At 50.4% G+C, this 25,549-nt stretch overlaps 1 protein-coding gene across 3 annotated transcripts in view; it reads right to left on the bottom strand.

Moving 5' to 3' along the window:
• Positions 1–25,549, bottom strand: part of PNPLA7 (patatin like domain 7, lysophospholipase) — a 76,097-nt gene that overhangs the window by 14,955 nt on the left and 35,593 nt on the right. For all 3 annotated transcript variants that reach the window (XM_076009166.1, XM_012784444.2, XM_012784445.2), the window contains 7 exons: positions 22,806–22,883; positions 21,396–21,601; positions 19,410–19,541; positions 18,712–18,835; positions 17,530–17,643; positions 15,075–15,144; positions 6,058–6,207 (listed from right to left, as the gene is read on the bottom strand). In XM_076009166.1, the coding sequence (XP_075865281.1) occupies positions 6,058–6,207; positions 15,075–15,144; positions 17,530–17,643; positions 18,712–18,835; positions 19,410–19,541; positions 21,396–21,601; positions 22,806–22,883 (874 nt within the window). The remainder of the gene's footprint in view (positions 1–6,057; positions 6,208–15,074; positions 15,145–17,529; positions 17,644–18,711; positions 18,836–19,409; positions 19,542–21,395; positions 21,602–22,805; positions 22,884–25,549) is intronic.

Genomic DNA, 25,549 nt, shown 5'->3' with positions numbered 1-25,549 from the left:
CAGTTCTGTGGGTGTGGCTGAGGCAGACATCCAGCCAGGCCACAGTCCCGAGCCTGCTCTGGCCTGACTGCCAAACAGCTTCTTTCCCAGAGGAAAATGGAAAGACACCTTCAAAGTGCTAGAATAAAATGATTATTGGCTCAGACTCATCATTTAGTCAGCAAAACCTTCTCGGAAGTGAAGGTGACCGGCTCACAGTGAACTCGAGGCAGCAGCACGGTGGCCAGGCTTGATCTTTCTAAATTAGAGTTCTGGGTCACCTGAAAATGGCAGGACAGGGCTCCAGGTAGCCCTGGACTCACCTGGTTCTCCCCCATTTCTTACTTGCAGTTCTCAAGAATAACTGTATATCGTGCCAGAGGGCAACACCCAGAGGTGGGGAGTGACTGGCAGGACAGCCAGGCTCTCTCCCAGCCCCCCAGACACAGGGTGTTCTGCAACGCTCTGGCCCAGCCGGCCATGTTGTCCTGGGTATAAAACCGGGCAGGCTGCTTTCCAGGGTCCTGCGCAGCTTCCCCGAGCCTAGGGTCCAGCTGGCAGCGATCGAGGGGCCTGCTGTCCTTTGCTGTCTGTGAGGAGCAAACCTGCTCGCTGTGACCTGCTGTGTGGCTGTTCTGCCGCATCAGACTCAGGCCAGTTCATGACCAGTGTACAGCAAACCTGCCTTGCAAATACTCCTACAGAAAAGAATGAGTCTTAGCCAGGCCCGGTGGCTCACGCCTGTAATCCTAGCACTTTGGGAGGCTGAGGCAGGCAGATTGCTCGAGGTCAGGAGTTCGAAACCAGCCTGAGCAAGATCGAGACCCTGTCTCTACTATAAATAGAAAGAAATTAATTGGCCAACTAACATATATAGAAAAAATCAGCCGGGCATGGTGGTACATGCCTGTAGTCCCAGCTACTCGGGAGGCTGAGTCAGAAGGATCGCTTGAGCCCAGGAGTTTGAGGTTGCTGTGAGCTAGGCTGACGCCACAGCACTCACTCTAGCTTGGGCAACAAAGCGAGACTCTGTCTCAAAAAAAAAAAAAAAAAAAAAAAAAGAACGAATCTTGACTTCTACCTTATACCAGAATCAATCCCAGGTCAACTATAAATTTAAAAGGAAAGATAAAACAATAAAGTTTTAGAAGAACATTATGACCTGGGGGACAGAATTACATTTTTTTAAAATAAAATACAAAAAGCAGTAACCATATAGGAAAAAATAGATAAATTAGCCTGTACTAGAATCAAGAAATTCTGTTCATCAAAAGACAGCACTGAAAGAATAAAACAGCAAGCCACACCCCAAAATAGACCGGCATAAACGCAGTCTTCTAATCCTTGACAAAGAAGCTGAGGCAATCACTACAACAGAGAAAAGAGTCTTTTCAACAGATGGTGCGGGAGCAACTGGGCATCCGCATGCAAAAACGAATCTAGACACAGACCTTACACCTTTCACAGAAATTAACTCACAGTGGATCACAAACCTAAATGCGAAACGTAAGACTATAAAACTTCTAGAAGTTAACATTGCAGAACATCCAGGTAACTTCAGGTTTGGCGATGACTGTTCAGATACGACACCGAAGGCATGACCCACGAAAGGAAGCTGGACTTCCCTCACGTTAAAAACTTCTGCTTTGTGGGCCGGGCGCTGTGGCTCATGCCTGTAATCCTAGCTCTTGGGAGGCCGAGGCGGGCGGATTGCTCAAGGTCAGGAGTTCAAAACCAGCCTGAGCAAGAGCGAGACCCCGTCTCTACTATAAATAGAAAGAAATTAATTGGCCAACTGATATATATATAAAAAATTAGCCGGGCATGGTGGCGCATGCCTGTAGTCCCAGCTACCCGGGAGGCTGAGGCAGAAGGATCACTCGAGCCCAGGAGTTTGAGGTTGCTGTGAGCTAGGCTGACGCCACGGCACTCACTCTAGCCTGGGCAACAAAGCGAGACTCTGTCTCAAAAAAAAAAAAAAAAAAAAAAAAAAAACCAAAAAACAAACAAAAAATAAACTTCTGCTTTGTGAAGACACCGTCAAGAGACTGATGAGAAGACATGCCACAGGCTGGGAGAAAATATTTGCAAAAGACAAATCGGGATAAAGGACTGTTACCCAAAACACATAAAAAAGCTCCTAGAACTGACCAAGTAAATAATCCAGTTAAAAAACGAGCCAAAGATCCGAAAAGGTCCCTTGCCAGAGAAGACATCACAGAGAGTCAATCAGCACACGGAAAGACACTCCATGTCACGTGCCATCAGGGAAATGAGGTTAGAGCAGCACTGAGATGCCAGTGCACACCTATCCAGATGGCCCAATCCAGAACACTGGCAAAGCCAGGGGACAGGAAGGTGTGGACACCAGGAAGCCCCACTCACCGCCGGTAGGAAAAGGTACAACCACTTTGGAAGACAGTTTGGTGGTTTCTTCCAAAACTAGACATGCTGTACCATACCAGCCAGCAATATGCTCTTTGGTATTTACCCAAAGGAGTTAAAAACTTACATTCACACAAAAATCTACACACAGATTTTTATAGCAGCTTTATTCATAATTGCCCAAACTTGGAAGCAACCAAGACGCCCTTCAGTAGATGAAGGGATAATTCAACTGTGCTATATCCAGACAGTGGAATATTATTCAGCATTGAAAAGAAATGAGCTGTCAAGCCAGGAAAAGACATGGGGGAAACCAAAATGCATGTTACTGAATGAAGGAAGCCCATCTGAAAAGGATGCATGCTGCACGACTCCAACTCTGTGACATTCTGGGAAAGGCGAAGCTACGGAGACAGTAGATCAGTGGTTTGGGGGGGCTTGCAGGGAGGGAGGGATGAACAGACAGAGCACAGAGGGTCTTTAGGGCTGGGAAACTGCTCTGCGTGGCACCGTAGTGGTGGAGACGTGTCCAAACCTATACAGAATGTGCATCGACAAGAGCGAATGCTAAGCAAACTGTGGACCTTGGGTGGTGATGATGAGTCAGCATAGCTGCACCAGTTGTAACAAATGCCCCCTCCAGGGGGGCCTATACATGTGTGGGGCAGGGAGTATACGGGAACTCTCTGTACCTTCCTTTCTATTTTGCTGTGAACCTACAACTGCTAAAAAATATAAATCTAATTTTTTTAAAAAAAAGAATGCATGATTTTTGTCACTAAAAAGAAGAAAAACTTCAACAGTAAGAAAACAAACAGCCCAGTTAGAAAACATGCAAAAGTTATGAACAGAAATTTCATCAAAGAAAATAAAGACAGTAAAATGTGCAACATCATCATGCACTACTAGAGAAAAGCAACTCAAACTGCGATGTGCTGCCACTGACATACCTATCAGAACAGCTAAAATAAAAAAAGAAGAGTGACACCAAGCTGGGCACCGTGGCACATGCCTGTGCTCCCAGCTACTGGGGAGGCCGAGGCAGGAGGATCGCTTGAGCCCAGGAGTTCGAGTCTAGCATGGGCAACATAGCAAGACCCCATTTCTTAAGGAAGAAAAGTACAACAGAGGCTGGTGAGGATGTGGAAAAACTGGATGACTCACGCATTGCTGGTGGAAACTCTGGAAGATGGTGTGGCAGCTTCTTATAAAAAACTAAACATACACATACTTATCACACTCCTGGGCATTTACCCCAGAGAAATAAAGACCTGTGTGCACACAACATCCATTACCCAAATAATCAGAGCAGCTTTATTTGTAACACCACCAAACCAGAAACAACCCGCACAACCTGAGTGTTTAAAGCAGCCGTGGGCATCCACATGATGGAATACTCCTCAGCAACAAGGAGGCACAAACTCTTGACACTTGGCATCATCCTGAGTAACCAAAGTCAATCCCAAAGTCCACACATGGTATGACGGTACAATTCCTTTTTTTTTTTTTTTTGAGACACAGTCTCACTCTGTCACCCAGGCTGGAGTGCAGTGGTGTCACTGCAGCTCACTGCAGCCTCCAACTCCTGGGCTCAAGTGTTGCTCTGCCTCAGCCTTCCCAAGTGCTGGGATTACAGGCGTGAGCCACTGTGCCCAGCCATTTTTATAACTTTCTCAGAATGACAAAATTACAGAGATGGAGAACATGCGGCTGCTAGTGAGTGGGGGTGTTGGGGGAGGGGGCAACTTCAAGGCAGGCTGACGAGTCTCTGGATGGGGCAGTCCTGCAGCCTGGCTATGGGGCCAGCTGCAGAAACCTACACCCGAGCCAAAACAGCACAGAACATGCACATGCGCACGCACACACGCGCGTACGCGCACACACACACACACACACACACGTGAAACCTCACATGGGACTACGGACTGTATAAATGCCAGTTTTCTGGTCCTGATATTGCTACATAAGGTGTTACCACTGGGACCTAGGGGAGGGCACGAGGGCTATCTCTTTACTATTTTACGATTTCCTGTGATTCTACAATTATTTCAGAATAAAAAGATTAAAAAGGGGAATTTTATATGCAATAACACTCCACTGTGCTACCTGAAGATGCTTTGGCTGCACTGTGAGCAATCTGCCAGCTGTCAGCGGAAACAAGTGGAATTTTCTACACACATCTGTGTATCCATCAGGAAGCAAAGATCGAGACTATCAAAGGAGGCGGTGAATGCTTTATGTGTTTTAAACTTGAATTTTGCGAATAACTGTTAAATATTAGCTATTAATAGTAACAATATCTTTCAGTTTTATAAATCGTTTTTTGGCATTTATTTAATGTTTTCTATTATCGAATGTCTCAGGTAGAGAGCATTTTAACATGGCACTGAATATTCTTATCATAATATATTGTTTCATAATAATTGTACCATACTCATGGCATTCATTATTATATCATTTTGCAGAGACAACTCTTAAAGTTTTAGTACAACCAAACCACACAGAAGTGATACACTATCATCGGGGTCACCCACAACTACATAAAAACTTGTAAACAAAGTGTTAAAAAAAATACAAAATACCTTATGATTTTGAGAGTTCCCAAGCTTTCTCAGGAACTTCAATTTCTCATTCTTGAAGCCACAAATGTAGTAGCCACCAGAAATTTGAAAACGCCACAAAAATCACGTGACCCCAACTGAGGCCCTGGCCATCCACTGTAGTATCTGATCGAACAGAGGAGCAGCTGGCAAAGACGCCAGCAGGTTAAGAACACAAGGACGGCTGGAGGGGTCTGTGCACTGAAGAGAAGGGCGGGCCGGGGGTCTCTGCACTGAGGACAAGGACGGCTGGAGGGGTCTCTGCACTGAGGAGAAGGGAGGGCCGGGGGTCTCTGCACTGAGGACAAGGACGGCTGGAGGGGTCTCTGCACTGAGGAGAAGGGCGGGCCGGGGGTCTCTGCACTGAGGACAAGGATGGGCTGGGGGTCTCTGCACTGAGGATAAGGGCGGGCCAGGGGTCTCTGCACAGAGGACAAGGATGGGCCGGGGGTCTCTGCACTGAGGACAAGGACGGTCCGGGGGTCTCTGCACTGAGGATAAGGGCGGGCTGGGGGTCTCTGCACTGAGGATAAGGGCGGGCCGGGGGTCTCAGCACTGAGGACAAGGATGGGCGGGGGTCTCTGTACTGAGGACAAGGATGGGCCGGGGGGCTCTCTGCACTGAGGACAAGGATGGGCTGGGGATCTCTGTACTGAGGACAAGGATGGGCGGGGGGTTTCTGCACTGAGGACAAGGATGGGCGAGAGGGCTCTGCACTGAGGACAAGGACGGGCTGGGGGCTCTGTACTGAGGACAAGGACGGGCAAGAGGGCTCTGTCCTGAGGGACCCTGCATGATCTCCAGGCTACTCTGGACCTGACACCTGTTCTAGCTTCTGGGATGCCCTCAGCCCCCTAGTGTGGCCTTAACAGGGTATGGCAAGACCCACCGTAGCCTGCCCCTCCTTACAGCCAGGTGTCCCATCCCGACCCTCAGCTCTGACAGACACAGAGGTCGGGCTGTACATGAAGAGACTCCTGGGACCCTCGGGAACTGATGAGGACATGCCACTTATTAAACCCTAGGGGCAATATGGAAGGACTGTGGGGCAGATGGTGCAGCCAGCCGGACGCGGGCTGTGGGGAGAGCTTACCGATGGTGCTGAGGGCGTGCTCCAGCTCCAGGGCAAAGGCAGTGAGGGGCACATCCTCAGACACAGGCATCGCGGCCACTGTGGACAGGTTGCCGGCCGGGTTCCCCGAGTCCCACTTGTTGCCCGCTGCATGGAGCCCCAGTGAGTGGCCTGTGGAGCACAGGGCCAGCGTCAGCCGGGAAGCTGGGCTGCATCTCAGACAGCCTGGATGCCTCCAGACGCTTCCAGATGACACCAGGGTGCAGGCTGCCTGGGAGGAGTGCAGCAGGCTCCCGAGTCTGCCCCAGGTCTTGCAGGGGCCAGAGGCCTCCTCCCCATGCACCCCTGTCCCGTCCTGCTGAGCTATCTGACCACGCCCACGGGTGCCCGAGTACCACGTGCCAGGACTTCGAGCTCCTGCCCCTGGAGCCTGATGATTCAGGATGCAAATGAAGTGTGGAAAAGTGTGTGAGGCCCAGAATAAACTAAAATAGTTAAAATATCCTGCCAGGTGAGAGGGCTCATCCTGTGACCCAACCATTCCTAGAGTTTTCCTACCACTCATTCTAGAAACAGGAAAAGACGTAAGAGCTTAGAAGATCAAGACGTGTTTATCGTCCCTCATGTGCACGGGATCTCCAGAAACCAGGGCAGGCTGGGCTTGGCTAGGGTAGCCCTGGGTAGATGGTGCCACACCAAGTCTGCAAGGGAGCTTCCTCTCCCAGTACTGTGGACCTCTAAGAGTTCCACCAAGGAGCTCACCCAGACAGCTGGGACCTTCTCTCTGGGCCCCCAAGTGAGCTGACAGCCCCCTTGGCCAGCACAGCAGCAAGGAACAGGTTCACTAGCCACTGTCAGAGGGCCTCTGGTCCCTGTGTTAGTGGAAGTCCTCTTGCAAAGGTGAGGGCTGGCCCTGCTATGCCTGCTGGCCACCGCACCACTGCCACGCTCCTCCCCAGTCAGGGTCTCCCGTGGCCTGGCATGCAGAGGGCTCTCTCCTACACAGCCCCTGTAGGACCCAGCACCAATGGCTGCCATAGCCTGTCTCTCCCGCAAACAGGCCCAGCTCCTCCGAATAGGCTTCATTTCTGACTCTGCTCCTCTCCCTCCTAGTGAAGTCATTTCCAAAAGCCACCAGACGCAGCAGTTCCTGACTGGGGTGCAGATGGCAGGAGAGGGTGGATGCAGCATGGAAGGGAGGGACACATGGAGCAAACCCAGGGGCAGGGAACAGGAGTGGAAGCTTGGCAGCCAGGCCTCGCTGCGCATGGTGACCAGCAAGAACGTCTGCTGCCCACAGGATACGGACACGGATGCTTGCTGCAGCATCACTTACAAGAGCCCAAGATAATCATGACACCTATTAACAGGGACAGTGTAGTTCAATGAATGACCACATAGCTCTCAAAAAGAGTAAAACAGGCCAGGCACGGAGGCTCACACCTGTAATCCTAGCTCTCTGGGAGGCCGAGGCGGGCGGATTGCTCAAGGTCAGGAGTTCAAAACCAGCCTGAGCAAGAGCGAGACCCCGTCTCTACTATAAATAGAAAGAAATTAATTGGCCAACTAATATATATAGAAAAAATTAGCCGGGCATGGTGGCACATGCCTGTAGTCCCAGCTACTCGGGAGGCTGAGGCAGAAGGATTGCTTGAGCCCAGGAGTTTGAGGTTCCTGTGAGCTAGGCTGACAGCACGGCACTCACTCTAGCCTGGGCAACAAAGTGAGACTCTGTCTCAAAAAAAAAAAGAGTAAAACATACCTTTATGTACTGACAAGAAAAAGGCTGATGATATATTATTGAGTAAAAACACAGAGTAGTTTATAAATGTAATTGCATTATTTTTTTTTGTTTTTTGAGACAGAGTCTCACTTTGTTGCCCAGGCTAGAGTGAGTGCCGTGGCGTCAGCCCAGCTCACAGCAACCTCAAACTCCTGGGCTCAAGCAATCCTTCTGCCTCAGCCTCCCAAGTAGCTGGGACTACAGGCATGCGCCACCATGCCCGGCTAATTTTTTCTATATATATTTGTTGGCCAATTAATTTCTTTCTTTTTATAGTAGAGACGGAGTCTCGCTCTTGCTCAGCCTGGTTTCAAACTCCTGACCTGGAGCTATCCTCCCGCCTCGGCCTCCCGGAGTGCTAGGATTACAGGTGTGAGCCACCACACCTGGCCTCTGTAATTGCATTATTAAATAAACACTCAAGCAAAAGTTCCTGAATCTATACATAGACAGAAACACAGATAAGTGGTGCTGTCTACCCAACTTCTCACTGATACTCATGATGGGACAGCTCCGGACACACCTTTGGACCTGGTCCCCAGCCCCGGCCCCTCTTCTTGGCCTGACCTTCCAAGCACCCCCAACGCTCCCTGCCCTCAGGTCACGCTCATCACCAGCAAATGGGAGCCCTGGGCCCCCACCAGCCTCAGGGCCACTTCCTGGAGAGAAGGCTGCTCTGCACACAGTGGCCAAAGCAAACCTTCCCCACCCAAGTCAGAGCAGGTGCCTCTTCTGCGCAAAGCCCTCTAGTGCCCGCCCCCCTGCCCAACTTGGGACAAGCTAAGCCTGCCCCTTGCAACCTGTGCCCAAGTCGAGCCACTGGTGACCCCTAACACCCTCAAGGCCCAGCCCGACTGGCCAGGGCTGCATGCCCTGCCCCTCTACCCTCTCCTGATCCATGGCTCCCCTTGACTCAACCATCAACTCCAGGAGAGAATTCGCTCCCGACTGGCTCCTTAATTCAGCCACAGCAGGTGTTTCCCAGGGAACGCAGGGATGGGTGTTTTGCAGAGACTACCAAGGCTCAGGGTTCTCTGCCCTCCTCTTCTACAAGGCTGAAAAACCCAGTCACATCCCAGGCACTTGCAGACAGCATGCAGCTCTGCTAAGCAGCTGTGACCAAGTGACGCTCGGCACATGCAGGGACATCCACGCTCGGGCTGCTGCACAGGGATGGGTGCTTGGAGGTGGGAGCTGTCTGGGGGTGGCAGGAATTGGCCATGGGGCTCACTGGATCCCCCAGCAGAGACCCTAACCCTGGAGTAAATGCTGGAACCAGTGGTCCCACTAAAGGACCCTGCCCCCTCCATAGCACAGATGCATCTATCTGTGTGAGAAAGGGTGCAGAGGCCACACCGCAGCCAGCAGAGCCTGAGCAGACGTGAAGAAGAGGCATCTACTTCTCAGTTCATGCCTTCAGGGTTCCCTACTGTCTAGTGTCTTTTTTATAGGCCTACACAGCTTTTGTAATAAAACTAGGTAATAACAGACAAGAAAATGAAGCAAAATAAAACCTGCTACCCATTTCCTCTTGAATCTGGCACTGTTCTGACTACCTCTGCTCCTCTAGGTGAAACCAGCCACACCCGCCGTAAAGAACCCGCCGTTCAGACCACGGAGCCCGGGTGCAGCTCCTCCAGCTGCCTACGAGGCTCTGGTTCCTGCCACCCTGAACCTGGCCTCGAGAGGCCACCCTATCAGCCTCTAGCCCGTCTGTCCAGGAGGTCTTGGGGACCCTGGTGGTCCTCATGGTGTGCCCCACCCTGGCCACCACCAAGGCCACCTTCCCAAGCACTGCTGACCCATCCTGCAAGGGGCTCTTACAGCGTCACTGTCACACCCTCAGCCTGGCAGTTATGAACCTTCTCCAGGCAGCTGAGCCTCCAAACACACAGGAGGGACTCAGGACTGTCCTCCAGTGATGCTTCTGCTGTTTCTAAACACCAAGTGAAATGCGCACTGCTTTTGTCATGAAGAGGAAATCATCCCAGGTAACAAGCAAACAATGACACACACCCCCAAAAGTGCCACTGAGCAGAGAGAGACAAAGAATCACCTTTCCCATTCCAAGGTTAGTCTGAATGTCTTTCTCTTTCATGGTATGAGCTTTATTTATTTTTCCTACAGCTGTTCCTTGGGCATCTCCTTCCTCTCATCTCTCTCAGGGGCTACACATGTCAGAATCCTCCATTTCGGGTGGAAGTAAAGAGGGATTCTATAGACAGCTTTGCCTAATCTTTGTGTAGTCTTTAAGAACTTTTGGCTTCCAGCTGTGGTCAAAAGGGGAAACAGAGCAGACACATTCCACCTGTCACAAGTCATAAGAGATCCTGGAATAACACGAGAAGCCACTGTCACAGACTTGGGGTGGGGGGAAGAAGAGAGGAAGGCAGACCAACTAGGGACCTCAGACTCACAGGAAGACCCACTCCATTAACCCAACAAAAGCAGCAGTGCCCTTCCCATGGTTGCTACCTGCAGGGAGATTATCCGGCACTAAACACCACCACCACTCGCCCACCAACTACCCACCCCGTACCAGTAAGCAGAGAATGCTCTGCTCCCCCTGGCTAGAGGTGGGAATACAGAAAGAAAGTCTTGAAATCTGCATACATAGACCAGGCCTACGTGAAACTGAGCAGAAGCAAGGCTCTGAGAGCTGAGTACAGCGCAGAACCCCAGGCAGCTTTCACGCAGGTTCTGCGAACACAGCAGGGCAGACCAGAGCAATACTGCAAAGGCCCTGACCGTTAAGTTCACATCCAAACAATAGCCCACAAAAGTTGGTCAGGACATGCTCTATGAATTCAAGCACATTTATAGCCTGCTAAAATAGAAGATATAAACAAGAACTAGGCCAGACACAGTGGCTCCTGCCTATAGTCCCTGCTACTCGGGAGGATGAGGCAGGAGGATGGCTTGAGCCCAGGACTTGGAGGCTGCAGTGAGCTATGATTGCTCCGCTGCACTCTAGCCTGGGCAACACAGCAGGACCCCATCTCTAAAAAATCAATCAATCAGTAGGAACCAGAGTCTCATCACATAATACTCAAAATATCACAATACAATTCAAAATTGCCAGACATACCAAGAACAAGGAAAATCTTAACTAGAACAAGAAAAAACAACCAAGAGACAAAAATGACATCGCAGATGTTGGAATTATCTGACAAGGTCCATAAAGCAGCTGTCACAACCAGCCAGAACCAGCAATCATGAACACTCCTAAAACAGACAAAGTCAGAGAACAGAAGCAGAAGGTATAAAGAGGAACCAGGATACAGTAAGTGATATGAAACCCTTCACATAAGCCTAATCGCAGAATCAAAAGGACCAGGGGAAGGAGCCAGTGACCCCGAAGACAGATCAAAAGGAACTTCTGTCTAATGGCACAGGAAGAAAACAGATTTACAGAATGAACGATGCCCTGGAGACCTTTGGGACAGTAACAAAAAGTCTAACATTTGCGTCACCGTATTTCAAGAGGAGAAAGGGTATGATATTAAAAAATATTTAAAGAAATAAAAGCTGAAAGCTTTCCAAATTTGGTAAAACATATAAACCTACAGATTCAAGATGAATAAACCCCAAATAGGATAAATCCAAAGATATTCATGCCCAGACATTTCAAAATCAAATTTCTGAAAACTAAAGATGGAGGGAGATGATGCATCACCTATGTGAGAACACTAGGCATCTGGAACTTGCATCAGAACCAGTGGAGGCCACACGGACGCAGCACAAAACGTTTTAAGGGCTGAGATGCAAGAACTGCCAACCCAGAATTATACTTCCAACAAAAATTTCCTTCAGCATGAGGCCAAAGTGAAGACATTCTCAGATAAGGAAAAACTAAGAGAATTTGTGCCTATCAGACCTTCTCTAAAAGAACTGCTAGGCCAGGCACAGTGGCTCTCTCCAGTAGTCCCTGTCCTTTGAGAGGCCAAGGTGGGAGGAATGCTTGAGGCCAGGAGCTCGAGACCAGCCTGAGCAACACAATAAAACTCCATCTCTACAAAAAAAATGTTAAATATAGACAGGCATGGTGGCACACACCTGTCATCCCAGCTACTGGGGAGGCAGAGGGGGAGGATCACTTGAGCACAGTGGTTCGAGGCTGCACTGAGCTATCAGTGCACCACTGCACTCCAGCCTGGGCAACAGGGCAAGACTCTGTAGCAAAACAAACAAATAAAACAAAAAACACCCCCAAAACAAAACAAAAAATAAACCCCAAAAACTGCTAAAGAAGATTCTTTGGACAGAATGGAAATGACACTAGAAGGAAACTGGAAACACCAAGAATGAAGGAAGAGCAGCAGAAATGGTAACCATCTGAGTAAATATCACAGACTACTCACTCTTGAGTTGTAAAAATTATGTTTGATGGCAGAGTTATACACTGAGGAGCATTTTCTATGTACATAGAGGTCATAGTTAAGACAACATGTCATTAACGGGGAAGAATGAAGTGACCCAAATGGCGGTAAGGCTTCCGCATTCCACTTAAATAAAATGTTGACACAAGTAGACAAGGATAAGTATGAACGTTGTAATCCCTAGAGTGACCACTGAAAATGTCATATGAAGAGATAAAATGAGATGTAAAGAGACCAGACTTGATAAATAGAAATGGAATACTCAAAAAGGTTCAAGTAGGCCGGGCTCGGTGGCTCACGGCTATAATCCTAGCTCTCTGGGAGGCCAAGGCGGACGGATTGTTTGAGTCCAGGAGTTCGAAACCAGCCTGAGCAAGAGGGAGACCCCATCTCTACTATAAATAGGAAGAAGTTAATTGGCCAACTAATATATATAGAAAAAATTAGCCGGGCATGGTGGCACATGCCTGTAGTCCCAGCTACTTGGAAGGCTGAGGCAGTAGGATTGCTTGAGCCCAGGAGTTTGAGGTTGCTGTGAGCTAGGCTGACACCACGGCACTCACTCTAGCCTGGGCAACAAAGCAAGACTCTGTCTCAAAAAAAAAAAAAAAAAAAAGGTTCAAGTAACCTAAAAGAAGTTTAAAAAGCCAGGCACGGTGGCATGTGCCTGCTTTCCCAGGTACTCTGAAGAGTGAGGCAGGGGGACTGCCTGAGCCAAAGAGCTCAAGGCTGCAGTGTGCTATGATTGTGCCTGTGAATAGCTAATGCACTCCAGCCTAGGCAACACAGAAAGACCCAATCTCTAAAATAATAAAATAAAATATATAACATAAAATAAAATATATAAAAAATAAAATGATGTTTTAAAAAGTGTGTGTGTGGGGTGAGAACAGAAAGTAATAAAATGGAAGACATAAATCCTAACAAAATAATTATATTAAATGCCAACAACCTAGAACTGTTTAAAACATAAAGATTTCAGAAGAGGTGAAAAAAAATGTGAACTGACTATATGCTTTCTACAAGAAATTCACCTGGTACAGATAGGTAGAAAGTAAAATGAAAAGAATTATCTCGTGTGTTGAACAGTGTTCCCCTAAAATTCATGTCCACCCAGAATCTCATAATGTGTCTTTATTTGGAAATAGGGTTTTGTAGATGTGATCAAATTAAGATGAGAGTGTACTGGATGAGGTCTCACACCCTCCACACTTTGCTGCCTCCATGTGGCATGTTTGTCTATCCATTCATTCCTTCAACTAACATTCCATATCACACCCAAGGACACAGCTGTGAAAAAATATACCCAGACCCCCGTGCTCATGCAGCTCACATGTCAACGCAGGAAATGGATAATAAATGAGCTAACTCGAGAGAATATGTGATGTGGCAGGGGGTGACAAGTACAGAAGAGAAAGATTAAGTGGAAAAGGGAAACTGAGAGTGCTAGGGGCAGATGGGAGGTCAGGGAGGCTGCGTGAGGCAAGGACACAGGACCTGCAGGTGCAGTGGGGCTCTCCTGAGGGCTGCTCCAGGCAGAGAACAGCAGACACAGGGGCAGGAGGGAGTGGTGTTCACAGAACAGCAAGGGGGTCCTGGAGTTAAACGTCATTAACCAAAGATAACGAGTCGAACATAAGAGTTCTCAAATACTTGAGATCCAGTAAGAGAGGACAGCCTGAAAACCTAGATCTAATAATGGCTCCTGAAAAAAGCACATACTCAGAACTAGAAAAGAATAAAAATTGGCCAGGCGCAGTGGCTCACGCCTGTAATCCTAGCACTCTGGGAGGCCGAGGCAGGTGGATTGCTCGAGGTCAGGAGTTCGAAACCAGCCTGAGCAAGAGCGAGACCCCGTCTCTACTATAAACAGAAAGAAATTAATTGGCCAACTAATATATACAGAGAAAAAATTAGCCGAGCATGGTGGCGCATGCCTGTAGTCCCAGCTAATTGGGAGGCTGAGGCAGGAAGATTGCTTGAACCCAGGCGTTTGAGGTTGCTGTGAGCTAGGCTGATGCCATGGCACTCACTCTAGCCTGGGCAACAAAGTGAGACTCTGTCTCAAAAAAAAAAAAAAAAAAAAAAAGAATAAATAAGCTGAGATAAAAAAAACATTTTAAGTCCTAATACTTTGGCATTGTTTCAACATCTTTCCATGCTTAGCACAGGACGTATGACTCTGACTACCCCACTAGGTGCTGATCCAGATGCGTCCCACCAATTATCTTTTCCCAGAGGTTTCACCTTCCCTTTCCTTTGTCCTAATCAGCTGACAATAATAGGAAGGAGATGTGTCACATTCCTTCTTTCACATATAACAGAGCTTCCCTCCAATGCTGCCCATTGAGACACATTTTTGCAAAATTGTTCTGGCACTGCCAAAATCTAAGGACTCTCTTCATCCACCCAGTTTAGAGTTGCCCTCTGGTGGGTGCCCTAGGGCCTCTGGAGTGGGTGGGGCTCTGAGGTGGGGCAGGGCCATGGTCTAAAGTGGGCAGGGTGGCCAGGCACATGGCTCACACCTGAGGCTGGCGGATTGCTCGAGGTCGGGAGTTCAAAACCAGCCTGAGCAAGAGCGAGACCCCGTCTCTACTATAAATAGAAAGAAATTAATTGGCCAACTAACACATATAGAAAAAATTAGCCAGGCATGGTGGCGCATGCCTGTAGTCCCAGCTACTCGGGAGGTTGAGGCAGCAGGATTGGGCAGGTCTCTGAGGTGGGACAGCCTGGTAGCTGGAGTGGGTGGGGTTCCAAGGTGGGCGTGGCCATGGTCTGGAGTGGGTGGGGCTCTAAGGCAGGCGGGGCCATGTCTGGAGTGGGCAGGGCTGCAGGACAGGTGGGGCTCCCGCAAGGCTGCAGGGGTGACTCACCTGTTGCAGGTCCCTGCTGGAGGCTGCCCAGGATCTTCTCACCCAAGAGATGAATCAACCGAGTCACTACCTGAGGGCAGAGAAAGGAGAGACCCCAAAACCACACATTTTACATGGAGAAATGCTGTGAACCAAAGACCCCACAATGATGCTCTAATAACAACAAGACTCAGGAAACTGTGTGGCTGTGGGTGACCAGGCGACGCTTCCTTCACGCTGCCTACATGAGCCATATGGTCACCTCTCTGGCTCCGGGGTGTGGAGCTTGGCTCTGAGGGGTGGCCAAGGCGGCTGGCAGAGGTGAGGGGCACGTCCCCAGTGCCCTTGAGCCTGACCAAGCCTCTCGCCATCACTTCTGTGGCGGCAGCCCCCCACCACCCTGAAGGCAGGGCGAGGAGAGGCTGTGGGCTTCACCATGCTGAGGGCTCTGCTCCCGAGTGGATAACCCACTGCTGGGGACATGGGCTGCATACTCAGTGATGCCCAGGAATTATTACATTTTTAGCTATAATAATATATTTTTGCTATTATTAGCTTTTAGAGTTGTAGACTGTAGTATTTAAGGTTAGAATATCAAAATATCTCTAATTTACTTTTTAAACATTAATTTTTAATTGACAAATTAAAATTGTTATAATTTACTTTTAAATGGATTGTATAAAGTGAGCTGGATGTTTTTTAACTGCTAAAGTTTACAGTTTGGCAGAGGACATGCTATTATACAGGCAAATGATACAGGTTCAAAATAAGCCAATAAATACCTGAAAAGGTACTCCACATCTGCAGTCATGAAGGAAATGGAAATTTAAATCACAATGAGATTCTAATTCCTACTGATGAGGATGGTAAATATCAAGAGACCAACAGCACTAAGTGCTGGCAACGTGGCAACGGGACTCGTGGCCAAGCTGCACCGGTGCCCACTTGTACGTGGTGCCCACTCCAGAGGATTGTCTGGCAATTTCTGAAAAGCACATCTGCCTGTGACCCAACAATTCCATTCTTGGGTACTTAAGAGAAATGAGAAATTGGTCCATAAGAACATTTGTACACAAATGTTCTCAGCAGCCTTATTCCTAACAGCCCCCAACTGGAAGCAGCCCAAATATCTACCAACAGGAGAATGGACAAAGGAAGTGTGCACAGTGGGAGACGACTTGGCAATGAAAAGACTGCACCAGTAATATTCACAACATGCATCATCAAAATGCTGTGCCAAGCAAAAGAAGCCATAAATGAAACACCGTATTCTGCATTGTTTCGTTTATATGAAATCCAGGAACAGACAGAAACTGGACAGTGGTTTCTGAGGGCAGGGCAGGGGCCGACTGGGAGCAGCCCCACCACAGCTTCCTGAGTCAGAGGCCCAGGCTGGTGTGCAGGGCCCAGTGGAGACATGCAGCCACTGCTGGTGTAGCCTGCAGCACAGAGACTGCTGAGTGTCCGAGAGCAGCCTGCCCCTCCCTGGAAAGGGCATCAGTCCGACACCAAGGCCAGGTGTGGATGGTCTACAGGCACCCCACAGAGCACCACCCAGGGGCTGGCAGGGGACCCAATGGCTCAACCCACACTGTCCACCAGAAGCTGCTGGCCAGACAGAACCACAAAGCAGCCTCTGAAGCTCTGGCTGAGGCTTCTGCTGGGAGGTGCTGCCCAATGATGAGGGCTCTTCCCTCCAGCATGCAGCAACACCTTGTGATCCTGCAGGGCCAGGACCAAGCGCAAGGAGGAGGAACAGCCCATCCGTACCTGAGTCTGCGGGGAGGGTGATGACCCCTTTATAAGCCTCCAAACGGGGGAGAGATTTGCCCTATCTGGGCAGGGTGGGTGACCTGGGGTGAGGCCTAGGAAACACCAGGGCCATTCCTGCCCTAGGTTTTCATTTGTTCTAGAATGAAAGGGTTTATGTGATGTGTGTGGCTGACTCACAACCAGACCTGCACCTTCAACGTCTTCTGGGCTGCCTCCCCGCTCCCTGCAGACCAGCCCTGCGACGCCACATCCCCCACAAGTAGAGACCAAGGAAGACAGCTACGCTGCACGGCGCCACCTGCATGGCCACCCAATTTCAACTCCACCTTTCCTAGCCTGCCCCTGTGAGGAGCCTGCCCTGCTGAAACCATGCTCTGATCTGTCGCCTTTTTTTTTTTTTTTTTTGAGACTGTCCCACCCTGTGGCCCAGGCTAGAGTACAGTGGCGTCATCACAGCTCACTGCAGCTTCCCCTGGGCTCAACCGATCCTCCCGCCTTAGCCTCCCAAGTAGCTGGGACCACAGGTGTATTTTTTATTTTTCTAGAGACAAGGTCTCACTATTGCCAGGCTGGTGATCTGTCATGTTCTCAAATCTGTCCCACTCGCCTGCTTTAGGCTATGCTTCATCTGCACTGAGACTGAATAATCACCGGAACGCAAGGCACAGCTTTGAACTAGAGCCCAGCTACCCGCCACGCTTACCTGTGGGTATCTGCGCTTGATGGACGTCAGGGCTCCTGCTGGCAGCTTAGCCAGCTCTGAGTCCCGAATGGCATGCACAGTGGTTGCCCTGGCCTGGTGGGTCAGCATCTCCACCTGCGGAGGACAGGCTCGATGCTGGGGCCATGCTGCTCAGCCTGCAGGCCCTGGAGGCCCAGCCAGCCACAGCTGTCCCCCAGAGCATCCTAGTGGCCAGGTGGACCACAGCCCCACATCGAGCTACACACAGCCCAAGGTGTGGAGAATAACAACCTAGCCAAGCCTCTACTTTGCACAGGTGGAAGACGACAGTGGGTGCCTGCTTATGGCACGCTGTAAGAACCACCAGAACATGCTGGAAGCCAAAGGCACCCCACAACCCAGACAGATCCCAGACAGACACCGGCCACCGCAAGCTGGAACAAGGGTAGTCTCGGCACTCCCTGAGAAATGAATGCATTTGGAGAAGACTTCTTTCATAAAACGTTGCTCAGATCCTGCGGGAGCCCTGCTGCTGGGCACCGAGGCTTCGCACCAGCGTCCTGCCAGGTGCACCAGCTCTCACCTAGAGAGGCACCAGACTCTGATAGGGATGCCCAACCCAGGCCGAGCTTGGAGGCCAGGCAGTGCCAGAACACCACTGGCACGGAGCTCTCCCGGCGCCCAGGGCGGGACAGGGCTGGAGGCTGCATCCCTCAGCACCCACTCACCAAAGTACTTCAAGCCTCAGGGGGCTGCCCTGGGCCCTATAACCAATGGCAGAGAGCCCCTGGACTTCCCCACACATGGGCTGAAACTTTAAATAAATGAGCTGAACCCCAGGTGTCTTGGGCTATAATTCTGGACAGGATGCCTGGAGAGGCTGGACGAGCTGCCAGCTGCTCCCCCTGTGCCAGCTGCTTCCCCTGGAGCCCTTTCAAAGGCAATTCTTGCCTCCACCCCCTCACCGGGGCTGCAGCCTGGGCAGGGACACGCTCCCTGGGCCCCAGGGTGCCCCACACAAGGGCAGAGCCTCGGGCCAGAGCGGACCAGCCCCAGGAGGGAGTTCCCTCCCGCAGGTCACCTCGAGGCCTCCCTCCCCTGAAGTAACCAGCCAGGCAGATCCAGGACGTCACCCGGGAGACACAGAGAGAGCAGGCGTGGGGGGGACCGCGGGTGGGGGGTGGGGGGAGGTCAGGCGCCTACCACACCAACGAGCTCTCCTCGGCCGTACTCCCCCGCCAGGCGCTTCTTCCCATCATCCTTCCGGATCACGGAGCGCAGGCGCCCACTGAGGACGATGTACGTGCAGTCGGACTTGTCCCCCTGCCTGCAAGAGACACCAAGGCCCTGAGGCCCTCGGCCCACCAGCCTCGGCCCCAGACCCAGCTTCCCAACGGCCAGCCGGACCTCGGGATGTAAAAACATTAGAAGAACGCAGTCTTCTCACTATGCTTTTTTTGTTTAGGAAAACAGTTATTTTCGATTTAAAGATATGTATGTTAACATGTGGGAGTTGTTAGTTTTAAATAAATAAATATTCTAAAATTTTCTTAGCGTTAACTTTTACCACCATACACACCGACAGCTACGATGTCTGCCTGTGGCCTGGGCGAGTGTGAAGCTGGGTCTACGACATGGAACCAAGAAAGAGACTCCAGAGAACACACGGCACACGGGCGCCCAGGTAAGTGCTGCCTTAGATGCCTCTCACTGGGTTGTCTTACAGGATGGTGTGGATTTGTGTGCTGACGTGGAGAGATGCCCATGAAAACATGCGTGTGTGTGAGCATGTGCAAGAGTGCAGGACATTAGGACGCCCACGCTCAGCGTGTAGCCTCCAGTCCCTGCCCGTCCACATGGCCCTGTCTCACCTCAGGGCACCACGGACAGCAGGGCCTCACCTGTATATCGCACGCCCGGCCTCCACCTCCATCCAGTCCAGAGCAAAGTCAATCTGCCGCACGAAGGACGACATCCTCTTCACCACGGTGTGTGCCACGCCCAGGACGACGGTGGGCTGCTTCCGCATGATTCTGCCGGACAGCCCAGAGTCACTGCTGGCTCCCCTCCCACGCCCATCCCCCCACCCCCAGCTCTCCCCTTCACTCAGGGCCACAGCGCTGGGGAGCAGGCGAGGCCGTGACCTCCCTCTGTCAAAAAGGAGCCATGCCGCCCACTCTGGGGGCAACACCACCACCCAGGGCTGGGATAGCACAGTGCCCGCAAGCTGCTGGCTCCATCACGGCCCAGCACTGCCCACCACATGCCCGGTGGCTAACACCTTTTAGAGGGCGTGGGGAACCCTCCTCCTGTCACTACCAACCCATGAATGCCCCGGAGCACAGGCCGCAGCCACCGGACGGTGAATCAACACACTCGACGTGGTGTGGATGGCAGTGAGCCCCCTGGGAACATAGGGGGCAGAAGGAGTGGCGGAGGCCGCCGGGGCCTGGAGGCTGCAGGGTCTCCTGGGGGGGGGGTGGAGGGTGGCCGGGGGCTCTGGCCACAGGAAATCCATTTCCTTGGTGACTCTGGAGGGTGTTTGGGGGCTGGTCAGCTCGTGGGCCGCCAATGGCCTTACTGGGCATGAGAGTGCTCTGCTGTGCACACTAGATGGTGGAGGCCTTGACACCCCAGGGAGGTGGCAAGACCCAAGACCGTGCTCAATTATGCACACCCCAGAGATGGGAATGTGGCACTTGAGCCCTCGGCTTGGAGGAGAACACCCAGGACATCGGCTAAACTATGCCTGTGGGGTGGGAGTGGGACTGCCCACACCAGGGGCTCTCACACCGTCCACAGACAACATGGCACAGACATGCAGTCATTCCTACAGAGATACCGGCACCCGTATAGCCATAGACACCCGTACTGACACAGACACCCATACTGACACAGACACCGAACAGAGACACAGACACCCATACAGACAGACACCTATACAGACACAGACACCTATACAGACACAGACTCTCATACAGAGACACAGACACCCAAACAGACATAGATACCTGTACTGACACAGACACCCCAACAGAGACACCCACAGACACCGAACAGAGACACAGACACCCATACAGACAGACACCTGTACAGACACAGACACCTATACAGACACAGACTCTCATACAGAGACACAGACACCCAAACAGACATAGATACCTGTACTGACACAGACACCTATACAGACACAGACACCCCAACAGACACAGACACCCATACAGAGACACCCACAGACACCAAACTGAGACACAGACACCCGTACTGACACAGATACCCGTACAGAGACACCCACAGACACCGAACAGAGACACAGACACCCATACAGACAGACACCTGTACAGACACAGACTCTCATACAGAGACACAGACACCCAAACAGACATAGATACCTGTACTGACACAGACACCCGTACAGAGACACCCACAGACACCAAACTGAGACACAGACACGTGTACTGACACAGACACACATACAGAGACATACACACACGTGGCATGGAGGGATCTGGCCACGCCAAGGCATAGGGAGGCAAGGTCCCTGACCCCCACACTGGCAGTCCCCGTCTGGGCTCCTTGAGCAGACAGGGACACAGATCTGAGTGTTTAGGAAGGAGATGGACCCAGCTCCATCCTGGGGCCCCCTTGCTGGTGGAGAGACCTGGGCAGGTTTCCACCTCTCTGAGTCTCAGTTTCCCCCTCTGTAGAAGGAGGTCCTGACTCACACTGAGGACACCAGAGAGCACTGGGGACACAGCAGCGGGTAGGGCAGAGTGCAAGAGCACCAGGAAGGACCATGCAGCTGCCTGGTAGAAGCCCGTGTCACACACACCATGGGGGCAGATCACAGGGAAGCAAGGAGTTGGGCATGCTGCCATGGGACTCACTCATAGAAGTGGGCCTTGGAGATGCACAGGAAGCTGCAGTCCCTGTTGGCCTTGATGGTGAAGAGGAGGGGCTCGCCCGTGAGCACAGCTAGTTGGCCTACCATCTCCCCGGGGTGCGTGAGGAACAGGCAGGTGTCTTCCTGGCTGTCAGTCTCCCGCTGGTACACATGCAGCAGCCCCGAGACCACGAAGAGGATGCTGACGTCCTGACAAAAGCAGAGGGACACTGGCTTGATGGAAGCAGTGTGACCCATAGCTCAGGGAGACGCCCTGGCAGCTGGGAGTGGGACTGGGCAGGCAGTCTGGGATCTCCTGCGGACCAGGGCCTAGGGAGGCTACTTGGCCTCAGCACATAGACAACAGCACTGGGCCTCCTCGGGCCAGGCCCCAACCCACCACACACAAGGCAAGCAACAAGCTCCTCCTCTGCACAGTTGGTTGACCTAACCAGCGCTGGAAATAGGCACATTTCAGCAATGTGTGTAGTTTTGTTATTTAACCATTAGTCACAGGAAAAGTGTATAGCTCCCTACAGCAAGTCCTGCTCAGATACACGCATCTTCCTTCCCAACATCCTGGCATCTAATTGTTCCACACAAATATGTGTTGGTCAGTCCAATATTCCCTCAGAAGCAAAGAGACTTCCTCTCCCTCAAACATGCGTGGTGGGGCCCACGCTGGAAGGCCGGTAGCCAGGCCTCTCAGGGCGCCTCCTCTTGCCCTGGGTAGAGACCAACACCTTGCCATCCTGCATATATCACATACATTTTGGTGCAATGTCTATAAATCTACTCCACAAAACCACTCAGGCAAACCCCAGCTTGTGTCCAGGGCATGACCTCTTCCCAAATCTGCACACCTGTCAGGTGTGAACAGAAAGGGTCTAGTACTGGCCGGGCGCGGGTGGTTCACGCCTGTCATCCTAGCACTCTGGGAGGCCAAGGCGGGCGGATCGCTCAAGGTTAGGAGTTCAAAACCAGCCTGAGCAACAGCGAGACCCTGTCTCTAGTAAAAATACAAAAGAAATTAATTGGCCAACTAAAAATATATATATAAAAAAAAAATTAGCAGGGTGCACGTCTGTAGTCCCAGCTACTCGGGAGGCTGAGGCAGGAGGATCGCTTGAGCCCAGGAGTTGGAGATTGCTGTGAGCTAAGTTGATGCCCCGGCACTCTAGCCCTGGTAACAGAGTGAGACTCTGTCTCAAAAAAAAGAAAGGGTCTAGTACTGCAGGAATAAGACTCCCAGGGCTCTGGGCAACCTGAGGGCTGGGGCTGTGCCTCAGTGCCCAGCAAGCGGGATGGGAGCCCCCCCCCCCGGGAGAGAGCCTCTGTGGCACCCTCCTTCTAGCTCTGTCCTGCACTCTGCTGCCCAGTGGCCACACCCTTGGGGCTGGGGCACTTCACTCACCTGGTCTCCCTGTTTAGACACTACAGTGCCAGCAGAAACATGGAGAAGTGCCACCCGGCCATCCAACAAGGACGGGTCCTGAAAGACAGAACTGGTTTCAGGAGAGGGAACATGAAGAGACAAGCTAAGTGAAGGCACAAGGAATGAGGCCACCTGGACCAAGGCGAGGCCGAGTGCGGCAGGCCAGAGGCTGCAGCGACTCTCTGAGGACGTCACCAGAGACTCTGCACAGTGGTGATATTAGCACAGAAACAGACAACAAGTTCGGTGGAATATAACCAAAAATGCAGGAACAGATAGCAACATTTTTGTGAATTTATGTAAAAGAGAGAGGATTTCATTTCAGTGAGAAATTGTGATTTATTTAATGAATGGTGCCAGCATAACTCATGAGAAAACTATGGGTGAGACGCCCTTTGTCCTGCTACCTACAAAAACTAGGCTCCACGACGACACAATCAGGTTGGGCCTGGAGCCTAGGCAGCTCTCGAGGAAGGCTGGGAAGTGCCAGCACATCCAGGAGCTACATGGGGAGCCCAGGTGAGCACCTTCGAAAATCACACCTGCAAAGGGCTAAAATCACAAAAATGTTTAAATTCGGGGTTCACAGTGATGAAGAAACAAACACAAGAAGAAAATCATTGGTCATCTTTGTAAGATGATAAATAACTAAATCCTTAAACTTCCCAAATCCCAGTGATGAAGGGATCTAAGCCCTGGGCGTCAAAGGCTGCTGACATCTCCCCACAGGAAGAAACGACATCACACGCCTCCTGACAAGACCTGGTTTTGCCAGGACAGAGTGGGGGGTGGTAGAGGAGGAGGGGGAGGAGAATCTGGCGTAGCCCCTGTGTCCACTGCCAGGCAACAGGCCACAGCCACCCACCTGGAGCAGCAGGTGCCACTGCTCCACTCAGACTGCAGGAAGGTCTGTGGGAGGGAGACCAACCTCCTCAACTAAAGAAGAGGCAGGAAAAACAGAGGGAGGGACATGCAGGGAAGACATGAAGGATGCCGCCACTGGCCCAGCGAGGACCACAGTCACGACTGAGGAGACTGCAAGAAAGTCAGGTATAACCGACAGCTGAAGACAGTAAGGATCACTGCTGAGTTGCCAGGAGTGATAATGGTGTTGTGGTTATGTTTACAAATAGCCCTCATCTTTTAGAGGTAAATACCAAAGTATTTATAAGTGATGCAGTTCGATGGTAGGATTTGCTTTTAGAGTGGGATGCTTGGGGTGGGGCTGGGGCGCCAAGGAGGGCACAGATGAAACAAGACAGTTGTGGGTTGACCATCACTGCCCCTGTGCTGGACGGTAGGCACTTGCCCTCATTATGCCATTGCATCCGTTTTACAAATATTTGAATTTTTCCATTAATAAAAAGTTATTTAACAAGAGAGAAGATTTAAGAAACATCAACCAACTGCAACATGTAGACCTTATAGAGACCCCACCTTGTGCATAATGGCAGGACGTGACTAAAATCTATCATGACACAGCCAGGCCATGCACACGGCTGGGCAGACAAGGAATGGAGGCCCCTGACATTCCACTGTGACCAAGTCTTACAAAACAGAGTCCTTGACCTTTAGAGAAGAATGACATGAAATTATTATATATAGTGTTTGAAATTTTACAGAAACAAAATATTTGGTGGAGGGTTATGAGTATAGCTATAAAATAATTAGCCATAGCTGATAATTACTGAAGCTGGGTGACAGGTACACAGGACTTCATGATACTATCACTGCTACCTTTTTATAGGTTTAAAGCTCTCTATTCTGAATAAGAAAATAAAAATTAAATTCCAGATGAACCAAAGATTGAATATTTAAAAATAATCAAAATAACTTGTTAAAAATTATTAAAGTGAAACTGAGAAAATGCCATACAAAAATAATCTGAAAATTGTATTGCTAGATTGAATATAATGCTCCCCCCCCTAAATTTTAAGCATAACTGAGGAATTCTGGAGTCTAGCTCTGGGACATCTAAATGGCCCAGAAAACCTCAAGCCTTGGGTCTGAATATAAAGTGATGCCAAACTGTCAGCAATTCAGACTCTGGCAAAGCAGACGAAAATCCCTTCTGTAGGAGATAACATTACCTTGGGTTTCATATAATGCCCAAAAATAAGTACTTAAGTACTATAGGGAGCTCATAGTACCAAAGCATATCGTTACCAAAGATAACAAGTCCCTATAAGAGATAACATATTATGAGTAAGACCCAGAGGGAACAAAAGAAAACAGAAAGACGCAGAGAACTCGATACAGGACGTGGCGGCTAAGTGGCCTGAGAGCCAGACTTGAAACACCCAACAAGAACCAGAAACATTTCAATAGTGACAGATTTTTTTTGAAAGTAGAAATTCTAGAATAACTATATAATAACCAAATTTGACAAGTCAATGCATAGGTTTAACATCAGATTAGATACTGTAAAAGAAACAATTAGTAAACTTAAATGAAAACATCTACATTCAAGCATAAAAAGACTTTTAAAAAATGGAAAATACATAAGAAAGGGTAAACTCAGAGGATAAATGAGAATACCCATGCATCTGAGTCTCAGAAGGGAGAGGAAATGGGCAGAGGCAGTACTTGGACAAAGAATGCTGATAGGCCAGGCGTGGTGGCTCACACCTATAATTCTAGCCCTCTGGGAGGCTGAGGTGGGTGGATCATTCAAGGTTAGGATTTCAAAACCAGCCTGAGCAAGAGCGAGACCCTGCCTCTAT

The sequence above is a fragment of the Microcebus murinus genome, chromosome 12, assembly GCF_040939455.1.
Source record: "Microcebus murinus isolate Inina chromosome 12, M.murinus_Inina_mat1.0, whole genome shotgun sequence".
Taxonomy (NCBI): Eukaryota; Metazoa; Chordata; class Mammalia; order Primates; family Cheirogaleidae; genus Microcebus; species Microcebus murinus.
The sequence above is the reverse complement of the archived record's forward strand: the minus strand, read 5'-3'. Positions and strand labels throughout refer to the sequence as shown.